The sequence below is a fragment of the Spironucleus salmonicida genome, chromosome 8 (assembly GCF_000497125.1).
Source record: "Spironucleus salmonicida strain ATCC 50377 chromosome 8, whole genome shotgun sequence".
Taxonomy (NCBI): domain Eukaryota; phylum Fornicata; order Diplomonadida; family Hexamitidae; genus Spironucleus; species Spironucleus salmonicida.
Window position 1 is genome coordinate 125,052 of NC_090603.1, and position 20,390 is coordinate 145,441.

Here is a 20,390-nt window from a genome sequence, read left to right on the forward strand (position 1 = left end):
TAAGAAATGAACAAATTTTAATTTGAAGTTTACTGTAAATACTGAGATTGTGGTTTTTCCGCTTCTTTATAAAATGTCATCCTACATATGCAATGACAACAGATGCCCCAGCGGTACTGTATGCCCATTTTACGCATCAACTGGTCAAGATAAAATGTGTCGTCGTTGCAAGAATTATAATTGTGCCAGTTGCCTATCAAATGTGCTATCGCAATGCATTACCTGCAATTAGGGCTATTTCCTTTAAGATTGGACATGCAAGCTTTGCCAAGCCGGTTGCAGAACATGTGAGAACGATTATGAATGCACTAGTTGCCTTTCAGGATATAAGTTGGATCAACGTTACTGTTATAAGTGCTCAGATAACTGTATTGACTGCAACACGTATGGTGATTGCAATATTTGCGGCCCAGGATTTTTTACTGAAGGTGGCCCTAACTGCCATAAATGCAGCACCGGCTGCGTTAAATGTACTAACTCAAATAATTGTTCTGCTTGCTTCGATGGCTTCGAACTGGGCGGAATGGTCTGTAAAACATGCTCCATCGGTTGTAAGACCTGCAATAAGGGAGTTTGTACGTCATGCAGATATTCATTTGCGTTAAAGGACGGCAATTGCACGTCGTGCCCTGAAAACTGCGGCAAATGCACAGCCGAAGGCTCCTGTATCACTTGTCAAGACGGAAGTTTCTTGAAGAACGGCATGTGCGTTTCGTGCGGTGATAACTGCATGGACTGCAAATCCGACAGTATGTGCCGCCTCTGCAAGGAGCGGTACGACATTCAGAGCGGGAAATGCATATTAAACGAATGTAACGATGTTAACAAATGCACTGACAATAAATTCTGCGCCAGGGATCCCGCGGGCAACAAGTGCGTCACCTTGCCCAAAAACTGCGTTGACGCTGACATTTCCGGAAACTGCATAAGATGTGAAAATATCTATGGGGTAGAAGACGGCAAGTGCGTGTACTGCGCAGTATATTGCAATATCTGCATTTCACCTAAGCAGTGCACCAAATGCTACGAGAACTACTTCCTCAAAAATGGCGTATGCACCAGCTGCTCCGACGGGTGCAGGTCCTGCGAAAGTGCGACAAAGTGCACGAGGTGTTGCCTGGGATATACGCTGGATCAAGATATTTGCCAAAAACAGGGGCCTCGCGAGTGCTCCAAGTCCAAGTCCTGCCCAAGTGGCAAATTCTGCTTGTATTACCCCTGGATAAGCACGTGCGAGACCTGCGCTGAGGGCTGCTCCGCCTGCTCCGATATCAAGTCCTGCACCGCCTGCATAGATGGCTACAGGTTGCATGAGTAAACGTGCGTTAAGCAAATTTGCACAGACTCAAAATAGTGTCATTATGATACATTTTGCGAGATTTTGCCTACCGGCAATATTTGCACCAACTGCTCCGAGGGGTGCAAGTTCTGCAGTACCGCAACAAAGTGCACGAGATGCAACCTGGGATATTCGCTGGACGGCGATATTTGCCAAAAGCAGGAGTCCCACGAGTGCACCAGCGACAAAGCCTGTCCAAGTGGCAAATTCTGCGAGAAGAAATACTTGAATAACACGTGTGAGAACTGCCGGGAAGGCTGCACCACTTGCACAGATTCCAGAACATGCCTTTAGTGCGCTGGAGGATATTTCAGTAGCAAAGGGACGTGCTAAAGCTGCAGCCAGAACTGCAAAAGCTGCAGGGATTAAGACCTTTGCTACGCATGCCAAAACGGGGCCGAAATGGTCGACGGTCTCTGCGCGCAGCCGGTTTAGAGGATGAGCGGTGGGTCAATCGCCGGGATCGTTGCTGGGTTGGTTCTGCTTGTAGGGCTCATTGGTGGCGCTATAGCATTTGCGGTCGCGAGGAAGCGGAAGGTGCAGCGTTCGGTCTAGGGCGATTTGGAGGTGAAAAGGAGAATATCTAGCTTTAAGTAGACGACGACAGCATTTGGAGCAAAGTCTCGAAGTGATAGTATTTGGTAAAGTTTATTGGTGTGTGATGAGTTAGGAGGTTTAAGGTACAGGATGAGCTGGGTGGGGAAGTGGCGGCAGAGTGAGAATGAAAAATTGTTGGTGGGTGGTAGGTGTGAATGTGCAGGGGCAGGTCTGGAGCGCAAGGGATGCAAAATTCAAAAATAGCTGGGCTGATAATTTCACATTCAGCAAGCTTGCTTAACGAACAGGAGCCGGCAATCGCTGCGATACTTCGAAATAGGCTCTAGCTTCTAGCGCTATCCCTGAATGCGGTAGGCAGCGCACCCAGGTCTGGTAATATCGGAATACGGAGCGAGTGCATCAGGCATCTGGACCGGAATCCTGCCGCCATGGTTTGGGCCATATGGCAGCACTCCTCCTTACTGTGTGCAGCAAACAGCCACCCAAAGTAGCAAAGCGGCTAAACACGCAGTTGAAGCACGCTGCGCCTAGAAGCTTCGATGGGACTAGTAGCTGGGGCTGGTGGCATTAGGGGTGGCAAGATGGGGCAGTATGCGTGCGCCGGGAACACCCAGGCGCATAGTAGCAAGGGGTTATGAAGCCCATGGCGGAGCACGCGTATATTTTTGATCCAGCGCTACCTCTCAGAAGGCTGGCGCCCAAATAAATGGTAAAGGCATGCCAGGGGTGCGAAGGGTAGGTGGGATTTGCGCGACTCTAGGGATGCTAATTGAATGCATGCAACGGATTTACCTTAGATGAGTAGGCCACCGATAAGAATATTCGGCTTCCGGCGCTTAACAGTGCCAAGCAGTAGGTACCCTCCAGCAGTAAGTAGTCAATACCAAAAGCCACTTAGGGCAGTCTTCAGTTTCAAAAGTGGCAAGCCATTTTTTATGACCGCGATGTGATCATAACATGCCTCGCTGCCTTTAAAACTAAAGCAAACAAAAGTTACTTTTAGTATGAGCTACTTACTACTATAATAGTTTTACTTGTAGATAGATAAAAATAAATAACGAACCACAAAATGTGAACCACAAAAAAATAAGAAGAATATAAATATATGTGTCTAGTATGCAAATTTTCACTTTATTCTGAGTACTAGATGAAATTTTAGTTTTAGCCTGAGTTTTCAATATTTATAATGATACTTGAGGGATAATAAGTGCATATACCTTGGGAACCAATTTTCAGAACCACAAATTTTATCATGTATATATACTAAAATAATTATATTTAAGTAAAGTCCCACTCCCCAAAATGCTAGGTGTTGTGTCTCGTGGCATCCGCGCTCCGATCATCAAGCAGGGAGACGAAATCCGCTCCATCGTGGTCGATACCGTTCTCAAGGCGGCCCAAGAAAACTCTGTGACCCTCCAGGACCGCGACGTGGTCTGTATCACCGAGTCAGTCGTCGCCCGCGCCCAGGGCAACTACGCCTCCACGGCGGCCATCGCTGCCGACGTCCGCACCAAGACAGGCGGTGGTACGGTAGGGCTGGTGTTCCCCATCCTGTCCCGGAACCGCTTCTCGATGCTCCTCAAGGGCATCGCGCAGGGCGTGGACAAAGTGGTCATCCAGCTGTCCTACCCGGGCGACGAGGTAGGCAACCTGCTGTTCCCCATTGAGGCTCTGCTCGCCAAGGGCATTAACCCCCACTCGGACCACTTCACAGAGGCCGCCTTCCGCGCCCACTTCCCGAGCACCATCCACCAGTTCACCGGCGTAGACTACATCGAATACTACAAGTCCGTCGCCGGCCCCAACTGCGAGATCGTGCTGAGCAACGACCCCGCGCACATCCTCGCCTACACCGACGTCGTCATCGCCGCGGACATCCACTCCCGCGGGCGCACCAAGCAGCGTCTGCTCAGTCAAGGCGCGCGGACCGTGCTCTGCCTGGACGACCTGCTCACGGCCAGCGTGGACGGCTCCGGCTTCCAGCCCCAGTTCGGGCTCCTCGGCAGCAACCTCGCCCGGGACGACCAGGTGAAGCTCTTCCCCCGCGACTCGCAGGCCCTGGTCGAGCAGATCCAGGCTGACCTCCTGGCCCGCACCGGCAGGACGCTCGAGGTCATGGTCTTCGGCGACGGCGCCTTCAAGGACCCCGTCGGCGGCATCTGGGAGCTGGCGGACCCCGTGGTGAGCCCCGGCTTCACTGCGGGTCTCAGCGGGCTCCCCAACGAGATCAAGCTCAAGTACGCCGCCGACAACGAGCTGGACGGGCTGAGCGGCCCGGAGGCGGAGCAGGCCATGCGCGCCCTCATCAGGCGCAAGAGCGCGGACCTGGTGGGTAGCATCGCCGCGCAGGGCACCACGCCCAGGGCGCTGACGGACCTGCTCGGGAGCCTGGCGGACCTCACCACTGGCAGCGGCGACAAGGGCACCCCGTTCGTGCTGATCCAGAACTACTTCAAGAGCTACGCCGAGTGACGTTTTCCTGTTTATCACGAGGTGCCGCGGGAGACGACCCCGAGTGACACGAAAGAAGCTCACGGAATGCCGGCCAGCCCCACGAACAGGGCGAACACCAGGCTGCTGAGGACGCCACAGAAGACGCCGACGCGCAGCTCCCCGGGCATGCTGCTGTGCAGCACGAAGGGGAGCGCCAGGACGTTGAACACGAGCCCCACGAGGATCCCGCACACGATCGCCAGCATTTTCTGGAAGCTGCTCATGACGCAGTTCACCGGCTATACGACGTTCCCCAGCCCCTCCAGGTTCCTCTCCATCACGAGCTGACCAGGTTATAGTCACTCTGGTCGTCGCTCTGCTACTCCACCTCCAGATTGAGCGCCCGCATCGGCGTCAGGGTAGCGCGGGCCGCAGCTAGGGGGGCTGCCTACGCTCCTTTTCCTTTCGCACCAAAAATGACAGATGGTGCGCGCGCGGCAGACCGCAGCGGGGATGCTGCCCCAGAGTCCCAGGGCCTCATGACTACCACGCTACCGGCCGCAGCCGAGCTTCCCGATCCCCCCGTAGCACACCTCTCGCTCGACGGCAGGTGGGACGCCGCAGTGCGCCTGGATGCTCTGACCAGCCTGGCCCTCGCCGATATGGACGGGACGGAGCCGCTCAGGTACGTGGAGAACGTGCGCGATCTGCGGCTGGAGCGCGTGAGCGGCAAGATGGATGTCGGCCCCGCCCTCGCCAGGCTCACCATCGTCGACTCGCCCATTATGTGCCGCAACCCCCAGGGCCGCGACCTTCCGAACCTGACCGAGGTAATCATATCATGTACGTCAAAGGAGTTTTCAGAACCCTGCGAATTGGCCAGCAACTGGCAGCCGCTGCTCAACATACTATAGGGGGCGAAATAGCTGAAGAACATGACACTGAATCGTAGCGGCACGCCTTACGCGAGTGTGCCGGATATGTCCGGACTTAGATAGCTGGAGATGGTAGCTCTCAATGGAATAACTGGCAGTATCTACTTTCCCCCCAGCCTGCGGAGCGTCACCCTCACGGATTGCATCGATTCGATCTTCTAGTGCGATGCCGATTCACTGCCGGACCTGCGAGAGATATTCCTCGATGATGTGTACTGTGATTAACCTTCCTTGAATAACATATTGGGAACGGCTAACGGGTTGCGGAAGCTGACGTTGAAATATAACGGTTCCTATTACGATGAGTATTAAGTGTGTCCACCATAAATATCTAGACTGAAATAGCTGGAGACGCTGGTGCTTGACAGAATAGAGGGCGGTATCTGTTTTTCCCCCAGCCTGCGGAGCGTTACCCTCACGGATTGTATTGTTTATAACTTCCAGTGCGATGCTGAGTCGCTGCCGGACCTACGAGAGATCTTCCTTTACGATGTTTACTGTCATTAACCTTCCTTGAATAACATATTGGGAACGGCTAACGGGTTGCGGAAGCTGACGTTGAAATATAACGGTTCCTATTACGATGAGTATTAAGTGTGTCCACCATAAATATCTAGACTGAAATAGCTGGAGACGCTGGCACTTGGCGGAATAGAGGGCGATATATGTTTTTCCCCCAGTTTGCAGAGCATCACCCTCACGAAGTGTACCGTTAATAACTTCCAGTGCGATGCCGATTCACTGCCGGAACTACGAGAGATAGTCCTGGAGGGCGTAACCAACGAAAGCACCTCCTTGGCTAGGGTGCTGCAGCTAGCACACGGGCTCTAGCGGTTTATCGTGCGCGGAACGGCTGAGAACTGCACCGCGGTATTGGAGCTATACCTGCAGCCCTCGGTCATGATGCTGGAGCTCGATAGGGTGCGTCTGGAGCGGCTGGTCCTGGTCGGTGCCCCGTACGTGGAGCGGCTCCGGCTCCGCAACATCTGCATCCCGCCGGACCAACTGTCTGTGCTAGACAGGCTGGTGAGGGTCAGAACGGTCATGCATCTGAACGTGAGCTGCATTGGGGTGGGTTCCGGGCAGCAGGATGCCGCCAGCCTGTAGCAGTTCGCGCTTCCGGCCTTCATCCGGAGGCCTGGTGTGGACATTGACCTGGCCGTCCGGGTTGGGCAGTTGTACGTCCAGCGGGACAGCATGGTGTACCAGGAGGGCGATTCCCAGCCGGTGGCGCTGCCCACGAGGCTGGCGGCGTTCGTGTACCGGCAGAAGATAGAGCCGCTGGTCGTCCTGTGCGGGGCGCTGGTGGAGTGAGCCGCTTCGAATCGTTCCGCTCCCAATGCGGTCATTCTCACGTTGTACGATAAGCACCTGCGCTCGCGGCAGCCCACCCAGCCTGGTCGGCGGCTCTTCGACTACCTGCTGGGCGAGTACTCCGGGATCTATTACAGCGCGGTCCTTGGCTGCTGCGGCTTCGAGAGCGCTGTGAAGGTGTTCCTATGCGAGGGCCTTACCTACTACTGGGTTGTCCTCCACGAGTGATTTATGTTCCCCACAATGTGCTCCCGCACAGCGACCCAGCGCCACGGCCTTCCAGGTGTACCCAAACAGCATCTTGGCCGGCCCGCTTCCCAGCGGCCTGTGGTGGAGGTAGGTCACCTACAGCAGCGCTCCTGGTCCAGTAAGGCCAATCGCCTGCAAGATACCCGTGCAGCTGCAGCCTCAGCAGGTGTACCGCGTGCTGACCCCGGCTCTGACCGTGAGCTTGACGTACACCGTTTCGCTCATTTCAGAGGCACAACTATTAGATAATATTAGGGGCAAATTTCTATTAATCCTAAAAATGAGCACGCCAGAGTTGCAGTAAGAGACCATGAAGCATCTGCTGTCCCTCAGTGGCGTATCCTACCGTCAAACACGATAGTTATACAGGTGCGGCTCCCGGTATCCGTGCAGCCCCTTGGGACTTCCTCACCTTCGATTCCGCGCTCAACCACGCTGAGGAGGTGCAGGATGTACCAGAAAATGAAAAATTCAAGCAGCAGCCAAAATTGAAGAGTACGATCCTGAAGAGCACGGCACCAAACACTTTGAACCTCTTCACCCCGGAGCCGCAATGTTCAAACTTCACGTTCAACGTATCAGAATACGCGCTGTAAGTCGGCAAGCAGCAGAAACTCCCAAAGGACACAGTAATCCACTACCTGGTGTCGCTGACCCAGAAGCCGTTCTAGCCCTGCAAGGGAGCGAAGTCCACCCTAGCGTTCGACGTTAATTTCGATTCATCTAATCTCTACTAGTTATTCAAATTCACGGTACGGCCACCTACGTATTCTACCTGCTCCCGGACTACCGGAAGATCAGCAGCGGCTTCTGGTGGTTCTTAGGCAGGGCGAATGATGCGAAGTACCAGTTCCGCATTAACACTTTCAGCCAAATGCGCCTCCAGAACGGGCGCCAGGTATTAAAATCCGCAGATGCAGACCTAGTGACAAAATTCCACACTCCACAAGAAACTTCGGGCTCGGCGGTTCCTGCGGCGACCACATGGGGTTCGTATACTGCGACTGGCACTGCTCGCGGTCCCTGCATCAACCGAGTGCTGGGCGGTAACCTTCCCCCTCTACACGACCACCGATGCTGAGTTTTTCACCTACTCGTACCTGCGGCATCTTTACCTGCCGGACATAATGCACCAGGTGGGAGGAGTGCGGTTCATGCGAACTTAACACTCAAAAACTTCGAGTACTCCGCGAACGTTCTGAACCAAATCGTCAAAAAAGTCGTAAAATGATACCATCGAAAAAGCGGCCTACAGCTTCATTTCCAGTATGGAAAACACCAGTAAACGCTGCATTTCGCGAGTAACTACGACTATATGCACATTCCACACATCAATTACCTAAACTCGCTGAAAAACGACGAATTCGCCAAACCGAAGAAGCTGAAAAACTCTACATGCCTCAACCAGCCCCGTTCATCGAAATCGCCCGGACACAAAATCCGATATCGCAATCTCCGCTATAATCCCAAACGACACCTACCAGATTGCTCACTTTACCGACTTCTTCTTGACCGAAAGCTCCACATTTTCGAAAAGCAGTGCTAAACGATCGCCGCTACACCGGAAAAGTGCATTACGTCCATTCTATGAAAGAACTGATTTAAAGCCCTTCCTTATCGCCGTTTTCCCGCTCCCAAACATACACCCGGAACCCTCTGAAATTCGACCAAAAACTCAGTCAGCGCAAAACAACACATCCAGAGTCATGCACTCCCAGATTAAGCAGTATCATGCCCCCAAACAGCACATTCTTGCGACTTCGCGGAGGGGGTTTCGAGCCCGGAAAGCGAAATTCAGACCTTCGAAAAAGTGCGAATTCGGTGATACTGCAGTAGGCTTAGAAGTTATAATAGTTGTAATAGTTATAATACTATAATACTATAATACTATAATAGTTCGTGGACGAACCTCCAGAGCCGCCTCAACGAGGAGTCTGTGAGATGCATCGAGCAGGGCGGTCCGAAGGCGTCCTGGAACATGTCGCGGATAAGCTCAAAAACGTCGAGACCGAGTTATCGCAGATCGCTCGCGAGCTTGTGCAGAAATTCGAGCATTTGACGGTCGTTTCGGCGGCATAAAAAACGTCTTCACCGCGATTTTGAGCAAGAAATAACGTTGCAGGCTCACTTTCAAGGCTGATCTGAGCAAATTCTACGGAAAAACCGATATTTCAAAATATAATTATTTCGATATATAAGAGTATTAAAATTTTGGAATTACATTACCCGCTTCGATCGCTAACCAGGCTAAAGATAATTTTGCGCTTTTCGACGAAATATTAGAGGATCAGCATGCCTAGTGCGCGAACTAGTGAAGCGATTCGCTCAGAATTCCCGTTACGTGATATAACACACTATCGCTGCTGAAATCGCCAGATCTGCACCCCTCATGCAAGAAAATGCTGAAATTTTAACTCTGGGGCTTGCGAAGAAGTTAGATATTCAGATGAAGCCCCTAGAGAAGAGCAATCTCGTAATTGACCTGAACCGGATCTTCGGTTTTAAGCAGGAGCTGAAGCTGTTAGCATCGTAATTGATTCTGAATCAGTAAGGGCTGAAAGGCTCAAAATGAGCGGTATCATAAAATAATGGTACCCTAGGATTGAGAAAAATTAGAAGAAATGTAGTAGTAAGGAACGCAGAGGAAACTGAGCAAATGCTTGATCTATTGTATAAAAATTAAAAACGGTTATGATCCCTAAGGTAATCTGAAGGTAAAGCATGTCAAGAATTTTTTCCTATTTGATGAGTGAAAGTATAACATCAAATTTGGAGCATTAAAGTTTAATACCACTTTATTATACTTAAAAAAGATTAATTTTTATATTAATAAGGTTGAATGATGACAGACACGATAGAAAAAAACTTATATGAAACAACGAAGAAAATAGTTAAGTAGAATGTATTCTGCTATCGAATGTAAAGTAAAACATAAATACGTAAATAATAAATATAAATCAATATAAGAACTAAAATATGATTAGCAAATATCTTACGAGTTAAAATTTGAATACTATTTATTAAGACTAGAATAATAATTGCAATCAAACTCTTAGACATCATCTAAATTATATAATTAAATTCATTAATTAAGAAGAATAATGAATCTTGCAGAGGTACTATAAAGATTGACATTTTAGTATTCGATAATATTTCAATAATTAAAAGGATTTTTTTAGTATTAATAAAATTGAATGGCATCAAATTCAATTAATTCAGATAACACAAAATAAAATGGAAGCCCTGAGGCGTACGATTCCTAAAGGGATCACAAAAATAAAAATGGTGTCTAAAAAATCAATAACAATAAATATAAATTAACTTTTTTGAATACTTATTTTTTTAATAAATAAAATGAACAGATACGCAGTAATAAAAGATTGAGAATCAAAAAATCTTATAAAGAAGCGATACCAGTTCCATAAAAATAAGATACTGTAGAATAATATTCAAAAGAGGTGATCAAAAATATTGACTCAAGTAAAGTAAACTTCAGTCAAGCCAATTATAATAATATCACTCATCTTTATTAAAGTTTGAAGAGGATAGTAATAATGCGAAATTTGGGCATTATAGCAAAATATTAACAGCGAGATATATTTCGTTAGAACTAACAGATAGAATATTGTATGACATGGTCGAATGAGTTGTAGCGTTATCAGAGTACTGTTTTAATGGTAAGAAATAGGGTGACGTCAGACTATACAACACGATGAGTATTTTAGATACGATTCTGTAAGAGAACTAATCAACCTCATCTAAGGTATGTAAGATTTATTTATAAGAATTAATTAATAGAGTTTTAAAAAACAATAAACGAAAAGATTTCATTAAATTAGTTAGAATCTAGTTTAAATAATAACTAAAACGTTAACATGGTGTGGAATGTGAAAATATTTATTTTTTTTAAATCAGTAATAAACGACATATACTATTTTTTCGTTTAATGGAAGAGTGATTTTATACTCACTTCTTTGTATTCGAGTATGTTAAATAGTTGGATGAGCTGGTTTTCTAAAAACTTAGATATTTTGTGTCGTATTATGAATTGTAAACTTATGGTCACCGTTATGGATGACCGTTTATAATTTTTAAGAGGCTGGAACAACCAATAGTTGTCCCTGCTTTGGGTTCATTACTACTATATAGCTGCATGAGACTTGTCCGAGGGCTCTTCATCTAGTAGTAGAAGATAATGCTAAAGTCAAGCAAGGGGGTGAATCTTATGTCCTATAAAATTTCTCTGCACAGAAGGACGTTGGACTCCTCAAGATGCTTGTTGCAGTCAAAGGTAACCACTGGGTTTGTGGGATCTGCCTGGTTTTTCATGAACAGCCCGCTTGTCAGCCGGAGCGTTTTGTTGAATGCGGACAGCTCGGCGTACACGCTCTGATTCAGTACGGGATCGTCCAGGGTGGCAGCATCTGCGAACAGCGTATTCGAATAGTCGCAGCCTGTAGTTTTGGAGCTGATAATGAGCGTCTCGCCTAGTATCTCGCACGTGGCAGCGGTCAGGCAGTCGTTGCTGTTGAAGCTCAACACCGAAAAATAGGAAAGGGTCTGTTTGATTTCGGCGTCCATGTCCAATATTTAGATTAAAAAGTTCGACTGCCTCGTGAGAGCGCCTGCCGCTTGCTGTTCCACCGTATCGAATTTTATCTCGACCCGAATATCAGCCAAGTGCTTAAAATTGTAATTTAGCGAACTGGCCGTCTCCGAATTGGCAAGCTCCACCTGGGCTCTGGCTAGTCGGCCGGAAAGCTGCTAGCACAATTGGAAAGCCCTGGAGTCGTCTGGCGCTAAGTAAGACGCTATGAGAGTGCCTTCATGTGTGATGGGATTGTAGGTAAAAGTTCAATATGAATATCGAAGCTATTAATTTGTTATACAAACTTGTGCATTTTACACAAGTAAATGTAAATTGTTAAAACTTATCTGGAAAACGTATGAGTATGGCAGGTTTGTAGCGTAGACCGATAATACCTTATTTTTAAATAGTATAGATAATGCTAGGCTAATAATCCTAATGAAAAACTACTACTGATTTAAAATATCATGAATGACATTATTTCGTAAAAGGTACTTAGAATAAGAGCTGCTGCTTGTTAAAACTTATAAAGTGTCGATTATACTAAAATGATGCTTCTCGGTTTGGTCATGCAACTGCGAAGAGATAATAACAAGGTTTAATATTTTGGTCAAACAATACCAATAAGAATATAGTATGAAACCTTCATGCCGGTTATGACATATATAACCTAGAGAGCTACATGATTTCTTGGCCTATAACTCAATATATATTAGCTGAAAATTACTTTGGTAAGTTCAACTTAATGATTAGGATACAAAATAGTGCAAATAACCTCATTGTTGACGATTAATTGTTTTATAGGAATAACCATGAGATGTGATGTTAGGCTTATGGGAATATGGTAAATGCTTTGTATTGATAGCAGCAATATAATATCCTGAATTATCACGAGGGCCTTGTAGATCCTAGAATTGCTGATGTATTTTAAAGATTCAATTTTGTTTATTATTTATATATAATTAATACTATATATTCTCTTTATGATAATCTTGTTATATAATTTGATAACCCTATCACATATAATTTTTTATATCTTAAAAAATAACATATTTATATAGTATTGTGCAAATGTTTTGAGTTCTATAACTGACAACAAAAATACTTCTACACTGCGTCTAAACTAATAAATTAGTTTCCCATTATAAACTAAAATATTGCTACTCTATAGTAATAAATGAGCATTTTGTTTTCTAATTATCTAATTATCGTTATAGAATATTTAAATGGATCGATTATTAGTATTTATAAAGTCACACTACATTTTCCAGAAACTAAGAAACAGCTAGAAACTAAATACTTTTGTTATGTTGAAGTTATAATAATATCAAGTTACCACTTCTTCATAAAATGTCATCCTACATATGCCCTGATAAAAAATGCCCAAACGGTACCGTATGCCCAGATTATGCACCAAGTGGTCAAGATAAAATGTGTCGTCGTTGCAAGAATTATAATTGTGCCAGCTGCCTATCAGATGGGTTATCGCAATGCATTACCTGCAATTAGGGCTATTTCCTTTAAAATTGGACATGCAAGCTTTGCCAAGCCGGTTGCAGAACATGTGAGAACGATTACGAATGCACGAGTTGTCTTTCAGGATATTAACTTAGAGGACGTTCCTGTTATAAGTGCTCAGATAACTGTATTGACTGCGACAGGTAAGGTGATTGCAATATTTGTCGTCCAGGATTTTTCACTGGAGTTGACCCTGACTGCTATAAATGCGATACAGGCTGCGCTAAATGTGTAAACTCAAATAATTGCTCTGTTTGCTTCGATGGCTTCGAACTCATTAAAATGGCATGCAAAGCCTGTCCCATAGGTTGCAAGAACTGCAGTAATGGAATTTGCATTAACTGTAACTACTCTTATGCTCTAAAAGACGGTCAATGCACTAAGTGCTCTGAAAACTGCGGCAAATGCACAGCTGAAGGCTCCTGCAGCTCTTGCCAGGATGGAAGCTTCTTGAAAAATGGTATATGCTCGTCTTGCGGCGATAACTGCATGGACTGCAAATCTGAGAATACGTGCCGCCTCTGCAAGGAGAGGTACGACATTCAGAGCGGAAAGTGCATATTAAACGAATGCAACAAAGTGAACAAATGCACTGATAAACAATTCTGCGGTATTGATCCTACTGGCAACAAATGCGTCCACTTGTCCAAAAACTGTCTCGAGGCTGACATTTCCGGAAAGTGCATTAAATGCACCGCACCCTATGTGGCAGAAGACGGCAAGTGCGCGTCCTGCGCGGAACACTGCAAAACCTGTATTTCGTCTAAGCAATGCACCGAGTGCTATGATTACTATTTCCTCAAAACCGGTGTATGCACCACCTGCTCCGACGGGTGTAGGGTATGCGACAGCCCGACAAAGTGCACGAGGTGCGGCAATGGATATTAGATGGACGGCGATATTTGCCAAAAACAGGGTCCCCACGAATGCTCTAGCCCTAGCCCCAGCGCCAAGCCCTGCCCAAGTGGCAAATTCTGCTTATATTACCCCTGGATAAGCACGTGCGAGACCTGCGCTGAGGGCTGCTCCGCCTGCTCCGATATCAAGTCCTGCACCGCCTGCATAGATGGGTACATGCTGAGCGAGTAAGCGTGCGTCAAACAAATTTGCGCATAGTCGAAGCCGTGCGAGTCCGGGTAATTTTGCGAGATGAAATCTACAGGAAATGCCTGCATAAGCTGTCTAAAGGGCTGCGCTACTTGCACAGATTCCAGCACATGCCGTTAGTGCGCAAAAGGCCATTTCAGTAGCAGAGGGGTCTGCGCACCCTGCGGCCAGAACTGCAAAAGCTGCAGGGATTAAGACCTTTGCTACGCATGCCAAAACGGGGCCGAAATGGTCGACGGTCTCTGCGCGCAGCCGGTTTAGAGGATGAGCGGTGGGTCAATCGCCGGGATCGTTGCTGGGTTGGTTCTGCTTGTAGGGCTCATTGGTGGCGCTATAGCATTTGCGGTCGCGAGGAAGCGGAAGGCACAGCGTTCGGTCTAGGGCGATTTGGAGGTGAAAAAGGAGAATATCTAGCTTTAAGTAGACGACGACAGCATTTGGAGCAAAGTCTCGAAGTGATAGTATTTGGTAAAGTTTATTGGTGTGTGATGAGTTAGGAGGTTTAAGGTACAGGATGAGCTGGGTGGGGAAGTGGCGGCAGAGTGAGAATGAAAAATTGTTGGTGGGTGGTAGGTGTGAATGTGCAGGGGCAGGTCTGGAGCGCAAGGGATGCAAAATACAAAATTTACTGGCATGATAATTTCACATTCAGCAAGCTTGTTTAACGAGCGGGAGCCGGCAATCGCTGCGATACTTCGAAATAGGCTCTAGCTTCTAGCGCTATCCCTGAATGCGGTAGGCAGCGCACCCAGGTCTGGTAATATCGGAATACGGAGCGAGTGCATCAGGCATCTGGACCGGAATCCTGCCGCCATGGTTTGGGCCATATGGCAGCACTCCTCCTTACTGTGTGCAGCAAACAGCCACCCAAAGTAGCAAAGCGGCTAAACACGCAGTTGAAGCACGCTGCGCCTAGAAGCTTCGATGGGACTAGTAGCTGGGGCTGGTGGCATTAGGGGTGGCAAGATGGGGCAGTATGCGTGCGCCGGGAACACCCAGGCGCATAGTAGCAAGGGGTTATGAAGCCCATGGCGGAGCACGCGTATATTTTTGATCCAGCGCTACCTCTCAGAAGGCTGGCGCCCAAATAAATGGTAAAGGCATGCCAGTGGTGCGAAGGGTAGGTGGGATTTGCGCGACTCTAGGGATGCTAATTGAATGCCTGCAACGGATTTACCTTAGATGAGTAGGCCACCGATAAGAATATTCGGCTTCCGGTGCTTAACAGTAGACACCCTCCACCTTATAGGTCTTAGTGGTGCATCTGACATTGTGTTCAATGCCATTACATGTTGTACTTATCCTTCAGCTCAGCTTGGAGTAAATCTCTAACCCCGGGAATCGTACTAAGTCACTGGGGGAAAATAGTGACTATGGAGCAGGGAGGTGCACATTTCGAGTGGACGCGTTCCGTATCACCCCGGTTGCCAACTATAGAAACCACTATAACATCATAGCTCACCAAGAGCACTAAGTAAAGATCTCTTTGCCATTAGCCAATTCCAATCAGCCGGTCAGACAAATTTTTACCAACAGCTCTGAAAATGAACACCGAATATTGACCCCATATTTTCTCATGTTCATTGCATTCCCCAGCAAATCGCTCTCCCCAGTCTTCCTATTTACCCAGGTCAACAATCCCCACTTCTCCACGTTTCCTTGGTGCGCGGAATCCTGCTCCGTAGTCAGTACCCAAGGTAGCTACACTACAAGGCACATACTTAAAGTTTAAGGGGATTTTTGCACCGCGCAAAGTCGTTCTGGCTGGCTGCGCAGTTCGGGTGGATATTTTGAAGAAGTTGTTTACGAGGCAGATGCTATTTGATATGCTAAAGTTGGGCGGCCGGAGCAGATTGCGGGGTTGGTCGGTATATCACATAATTTAGAGTTTCGATCCTTCCCCTTCCACACACCATCCGAAGCTCACTGGCTACCCAACAGTTACTATGCTTACACGTCGAGCACTCACCACCATCTAAGCCCGCGTAGCGCTAACAATTATCATTCACAGACACATGCACCTTTACGTTTCAGAATTTCCATCCGCCAAATCATACCATTTCTAGCACTTCCCACCTGCGCGGAATCGTACTGTGCCAATTTACCATATCCGTTGGCCACATTTCGCGGTTGATACAAAGACACAAAACGCTCTAATCGTGGTACGCAGCTGATACATTATTTACCCGTACGTGAATAGTACTAAGCGCAGTTTTCCTGGACCTGCCGGTAGAGGTCACAGAAGAACGTCTGTCCTCGCGAGTGCCACTATAAATGTGCAGTTACGGCGCCTACCAGAATCACCGAAGCAGCCGTTGCAGGTGGTCTGGCTGCACCCCTGACCCTTTGATGCAGCGGCTGTAAGGGGAATTCGCACTAATTATCTATGAGAATCTAGGTCGGATAATACATGGCTCTGAGCGAGCAATCACAGGTTAATCAGGAGTGTAAACATTGTGGTAGCACATTTTGAGTGCGGGAATGTGGTATTAAATAGTTTGGAATAAGAATGTTTCGAAGCCCACTAAATTGTATAAATACATAAACCACAAATGAAACTTTGTGATGCCATATAACAATAGGTTAAACTTTTAATTACGGAAGCGATAGGGGGAAGAAATGCAGGAGCCGCTTAGTTTTGTATGTGTGAATGCGTGATTGTGGAAGACGGCAGGAGTACAGCAAACTGAGTTGCGCTAGATTTGCAGACACTGTGTATTTCTGGATGTGGTGTGCATGGACAATAATAGAGTTCGGCATGTATTGACTTGAAATCGCGCAAGTATAGTCTTTTGGTGAGAGGCGGCGTTTGAGGTATTTAAATACATGAATAGTAAATAAAGCAAGACATATAGAGTTTTATAAACTTTTTATACTTTTCCTATTGTAGTCAAAAATTGAAATTTTATAAAATAAATATTTTTTGAGATAATAACTATTGGCTAGCACACCTCCAGAAGCCTTACCCTTACTCTATCTGCTTCTATGCAGTGCCGTGCGTGAGTTTTCTGCGGTTTATCTTGACTAATGCTCTGCCAATAGTTAATTATATACCATATAATATAATTCAGATAAAGCTTTTCGCAATCAAGTTTACGCTACTGGGATTTCTTAAGGAACTTCAATCTGATACAATGTAGAAGGACGAGATTTTGCGGTTTTGGGAGTCCAAAGAGCTCAGAGAATACATTTCCGCAGCTTTTATTTTTTCGAAAATGCAGGGTGGTGGAGTTTGCAATTCAGGAACGTGGGTCAATTGTATTATTATAATAATACTTACACTTAAATCTTATTATTATATAGAAACCATAAATTAGTGGAACATGGTCTGCGCGGTATGAATATACGAGCGCTGACACAAAGTTTGGCCTACCATGCTAGTTAATTAATATGCCATTTAAAGTCAAAAGAAATGAACTGGAAGTATAGAGTGCTAGTTTTAAGGCATAGGTACTTTTCTCACATCGTGCTATGTTACGAATTTAGAGCACGCGTCCAAGCCTCTCAACGACTCCGAAGTAGTAATACGCGCTAATTTTGCAACCGTACACCGAGGCGGTTGACTCTATCTAGCGGCCGGATGCGCTGCCGAACGGCGGGACAGAAGACTACCAGCCATTAGGAGGGGGAGTTTGGCGTGCTACCATCATATGTGGGATGCGATGGTTGCTGTTATTGATACGACCGCGCGTCTGGAGTAAGGAGCTTCCTGGTAGACGCGCATAATCTACTATTGATTGAGGCAGATATCCCTCACGCCAGGTATAATGGCAGAGGAAATATATGAGGGCCCATGTACGATCTATCTGCAGTAGAAGCGTTGGACGCAGCACTTATTGAGGCGCACACTTAGTGGGAAGAGCATCCATCAGCGCGGCTTTACAATCCTCGGGCCTTCAACCTCCACTCTACCCGAGCGGCGCAGGTCACATAGTCGGCAGTACTGATGGTCCAGTTAGTGGGCCAACTCCTAAACCTCTCACCTTTGCTGTTGGTGACCACAACCCAGTACGGCCTTACGAAGTACTTTTGAAAACCGCATATGGTCTAGGCGCTTGCATGACGCGCGTCACACAATCAGAAAAGGATAATTTTGACGGCCCGTGCACTAGCCCACTGCACTCTTATCTACGCATTGGGCATCACAAGTTGGGAGCGACATCAGCATAACCTTCGTCATTTTCGCGAAACTGATGCAACTGGGGTCCGGTATGATAGTGCTTCGGAGTGCCATATAGGCCTAGCCATTAGTAACGCTACTAGACGAAATCATAATACTGAACTTTCGGGCAAGACATTCAGTTTGCTGGGGGCGTCTTGTAGTTTGGGCGATTGCATTGCGGGTTAACATTTTCGCGCGTGCTGAGCTAGACCTCTGCGCCCGAAATTCCTTCCCTATGATTGCTCCCGCGGTTACATGCTGACCACAGTACCACTGCAAACTAAAATCTCACTCGAGCTTAATCGTATATGATGCCAGCCCAAAGTTGGCAGCATCCTTTGAGGAATGGGCATCCGCAGAGACTGGTTGGCGCTGTATGGAGCAATTGCACTCTAGAACTAAAAGTTTGGTCTGCGCATAAGTTCGCCAACTTTGACTTTGTCCGTGCTGCCTAGTGGGCTGGGCCTTGCACCTTACCACCTCGTTGTTACTACGCTGCTATTTAGGGATGGGGACGGAATAATCGCGTTCCAATCTGGGGTCAGAACCATACTCGGCGAGTCTGCTTGGCAGGAGAAATCAAGAGTACAATCATTTTAGAGAAATAATAATATCTAGTTGAATATATGCGGTTTACTATGTTATATCTAAGATTTGCTATAGTGGATCCTATAGAATCTAATATGTATAAGTCGTCTTAGCTTACAACTAAAATTTTCTTATATTCGTATTTCAATTCCTAACTATTCTTCTACTAGCAAGCAATATTTAATACAGTACAAATTAACTTATTTAAATATTCTAGTAATAAGTAGTTTTATCACTTAGCTTTTAGCAATTTCTACTCCTATAAAGTAATACAAGGTACAGGTTTGAAGGTTATTGAGTTGTGCAAAGTAATATTGTTGAGTAATTATTATAAAATACTCTTAGCTAAGTTCTGTCAGCAAACTTTGCACATTTAAGAATTAGGCAAAGATAAGTGACATATAGTAATTACTACTGTAAAACCATTTTCTATTGAGTAAACTTACTTTATGACCTAATATTGCTCGTACTGCTTTACGAATAAATGAACTTAATAAAACTTAAATAAACAGCAAAGTATGGAATTTTGTCGTCATTTAGTGTTTAACTTATTATACTATAGTCAAATTCTTTGCTCTTAAATATATTTTACTTACACCTAAGAAGTAGTTTTCCACATCCGTAAAATAAACTCAAATAAAATCAAATAAAAATGTTATACTTATATTATATAATTATTATAATCTACATATTTTTGAAAATAAGCAAGCCTACTTTATATTACCCTTCCTAAATATGATGAGTTTCATGTATTTAAAAAATCATTTCATTTAGACGACGCTTGTGGCTTGAGTTTTATTTCGGGCATGCGACCAAAAAATTCGTTTAATACTATCCAAAGAATACTAAATGCTTTCAATAATTATACTTGACTTAATCTTAATATTGAGTTTAACACGGTTTCACTCCTGAGATCAATACGAAAGTATGATCAAAGATTAATATCACTGGGTACCTCTGTGGGATACATAGATTCCGTCAAGGAACTTTCTAAGATCTTTATGGCGGATCTTGACCGATTCATGGATCTGGGCGCAGAACATCGAAACGAATTCAACGTCGTTACCGGTGATGATAAGCTCATCCTTGATCTCCTTAGAGATTTCGATCTTGACACCAGGCTGAGCAGTTATTCTACGGACTTCCTATTCACGGAGGAAATTACGGATCTCAATAGTAGCACCGTTGTCAACAATGTTGACAGAGATGGGGAAATGGGCATAGGCGAGTCTCATCTTGTAGAGATAACCCTTGGTCACACCAGTGATCAGGTTCTGGATATGGGCTGTGATGGTTCTGGGAAGAGACTTCTATTAGCCTCTGGGGAACCATACAGTTACGATAACTTCGGCACCTACCATCTCAAGCTCACAGTGGGTGTGTGCAAAGTCGCGGAACAAGGTACCGCGGGGACCAGTTATGGTCACCTTCTTGCCAACAAGCTCGCACTTGACGCCTTCGGGGATAGTAATGGTACAGAGGTTCTTCAATACCATGACGAGGGAGCGAAAAATTGAAAAAGAAGTGCAAAATCGACTAAACGGCCAAGCTCAAATTAGCAGATCATATATTTGCCGATATATTAATGTATAATAA

At 46.1% G+C, this 20,390-nt stretch overlaps 10 protein-coding genes across 10 annotated transcripts; 7 read left to right on the forward strand and 3 right to left on the reverse strand. All coding sequences in view use genetic code 6, as the record gives it.

The window, feature by feature from the left end:
- Nucleotides 1-73: 73 nt before the first annotated feature.
- Nucleotides 74-2,149, forward strand: SS50377_27767 (Cysteine-rich membrane protein 2; the record flags this gene model as incomplete). Its single annotated transcript, XM_067911549.1, has 1 exon — nucleotides 74-2,149. One exon carries the CDS (start codon nucleotides 74-76, stop codon nucleotides 2,147-2,149), a length of 2,076 nt encoding a protein of 691 aa, XP_067760571.1.
- Nucleotides 2,150-3,199: 1,050 nt separating this feature from the next.
- SS50377_27768 (F420-0:Gamma-glutamyl ligase superfamily protein) lies at nucleotides 3,200-4,372 on the forward strand (the record flags this gene model as incomplete). Its single annotated transcript, XM_067911550.1, has 1 exon — nucleotides 3,200-4,372. One exon carries the CDS (start codon nucleotides 3,200-3,202, stop codon nucleotides 4,370-4,372), a length of 1,173 nt encoding a protein of 390 aa, XP_067760572.1.
- A 59-nt stretch (nucleotides 4,373-4,431) lies between these two features.
- Nucleotides 4,432-4,671, reverse strand: SS50377_27769 (uncharacterized protein; the record flags this gene model as incomplete). The annotated part of the gene is made up of 1 exon (XM_067911551.1): nucleotides 4,432-4,671. The coding sequence occupies one exon, from the start codon at nucleotides 4,669-4,671 to the stop codon at nucleotides 4,432-4,434; it is 240 nt and encodes a 79-aa protein (XP_067760573.1).
- A 138-nt stretch (nucleotides 4,672-4,809) lies between these two features.
- Nucleotides 4,810-6,582, forward strand: SS50377_27770 (uncharacterized protein; the record flags this gene model as incomplete). Its single annotated transcript, XM_067911552.1, has 1 exon — nucleotides 4,810-6,582. One exon carries the CDS (start codon nucleotides 4,810-4,812, stop codon nucleotides 6,580-6,582), a length of 1,773 nt encoding a protein of 590 aa, XP_067760574.1.
- Nucleotides 6,583-7,057: 475 nt separating this feature from the next.
- SS50377_27771 (uncharacterized protein) lies at nucleotides 7,058-8,125 on the reverse strand (the record flags this gene model as incomplete). The annotated part of the gene is made up of 1 exon (XM_067911553.1): nucleotides 7,058-8,125. One exon carries the CDS (start codon nucleotides 8,123-8,125, stop codon nucleotides 7,058-7,060), a length of 1,068 nt encoding a protein of 355 aa, XP_067760575.1.
- Nucleotides 8,126-10,905: 2,780 nt separating this feature from the next.
- Nucleotides 10,906-11,694, forward strand: SS50377_27772 (uncharacterized protein; the record flags this gene model as incomplete). The annotated part of the gene is made up of 1 exon (XM_067911554.1): nucleotides 10,906-11,694. The coding sequence occupies one exon, from the start codon at nucleotides 10,906-10,908 to the stop codon at nucleotides 11,692-11,694; it is 789 nt and encodes a 262-aa protein (XP_067760576.1).
- A 1,075-nt stretch (nucleotides 11,695-12,769) lies between these two features.
- Nucleotides 12,770-14,503, forward strand: SS50377_27773 (Cysteine-rich membrane protein 2; the record flags this gene model as incomplete). The annotated part of the gene is made up of 1 exon (XM_067911555.1): nucleotides 12,770-14,503. The coding sequence occupies one exon, from the start codon at nucleotides 12,770-12,772 to the stop codon at nucleotides 14,501-14,503; it is 1,734 nt and encodes a 577-aa protein (XP_067760577.1).
- Nucleotides 14,504-14,592: 89 nt separating this feature from the next.
- Nucleotides 14,593-15,312, forward strand: SS50377_27774 (uncharacterized protein; the record flags this gene model as incomplete). Its single annotated transcript, XM_067911556.1, has 1 exon — nucleotides 14,593-15,312. The coding sequence occupies one exon, from the start codon at nucleotides 14,593-14,595 to the stop codon at nucleotides 15,310-15,312; it is 720 nt and encodes a 239-aa protein (XP_067760578.1).
- Nucleotides 15,313-18,514: 3,202 nt separating this feature from the next.
- SS50377_27775 (uncharacterized protein) lies at nucleotides 18,515-19,192 on the forward strand (the record flags this gene model as incomplete). The annotated part of the gene is made up of 1 exon (XM_067911557.1): nucleotides 18,515-19,192. One exon carries the CDS (start codon nucleotides 18,515-18,517, stop codon nucleotides 19,190-19,192), a length of 678 nt encoding a protein of 225 aa, XP_067760579.1.
- Nucleotides 19,193-19,738: 546 nt separating this feature from the next.
- Nucleotides 19,739-20,290, reverse strand: SS50377_27776 (Ribosomal protein L6; the record flags this gene model as incomplete). Its single annotated transcript, XM_067911558.1, has 1 exon — nucleotides 19,739-20,290. One exon carries the CDS (start codon nucleotides 20,288-20,290, stop codon nucleotides 19,739-19,741), a length of 552 nt encoding a protein of 183 aa, XP_067760580.1.
- Nucleotides 20,291-20,390: the final 100 nt, after the last annotated feature.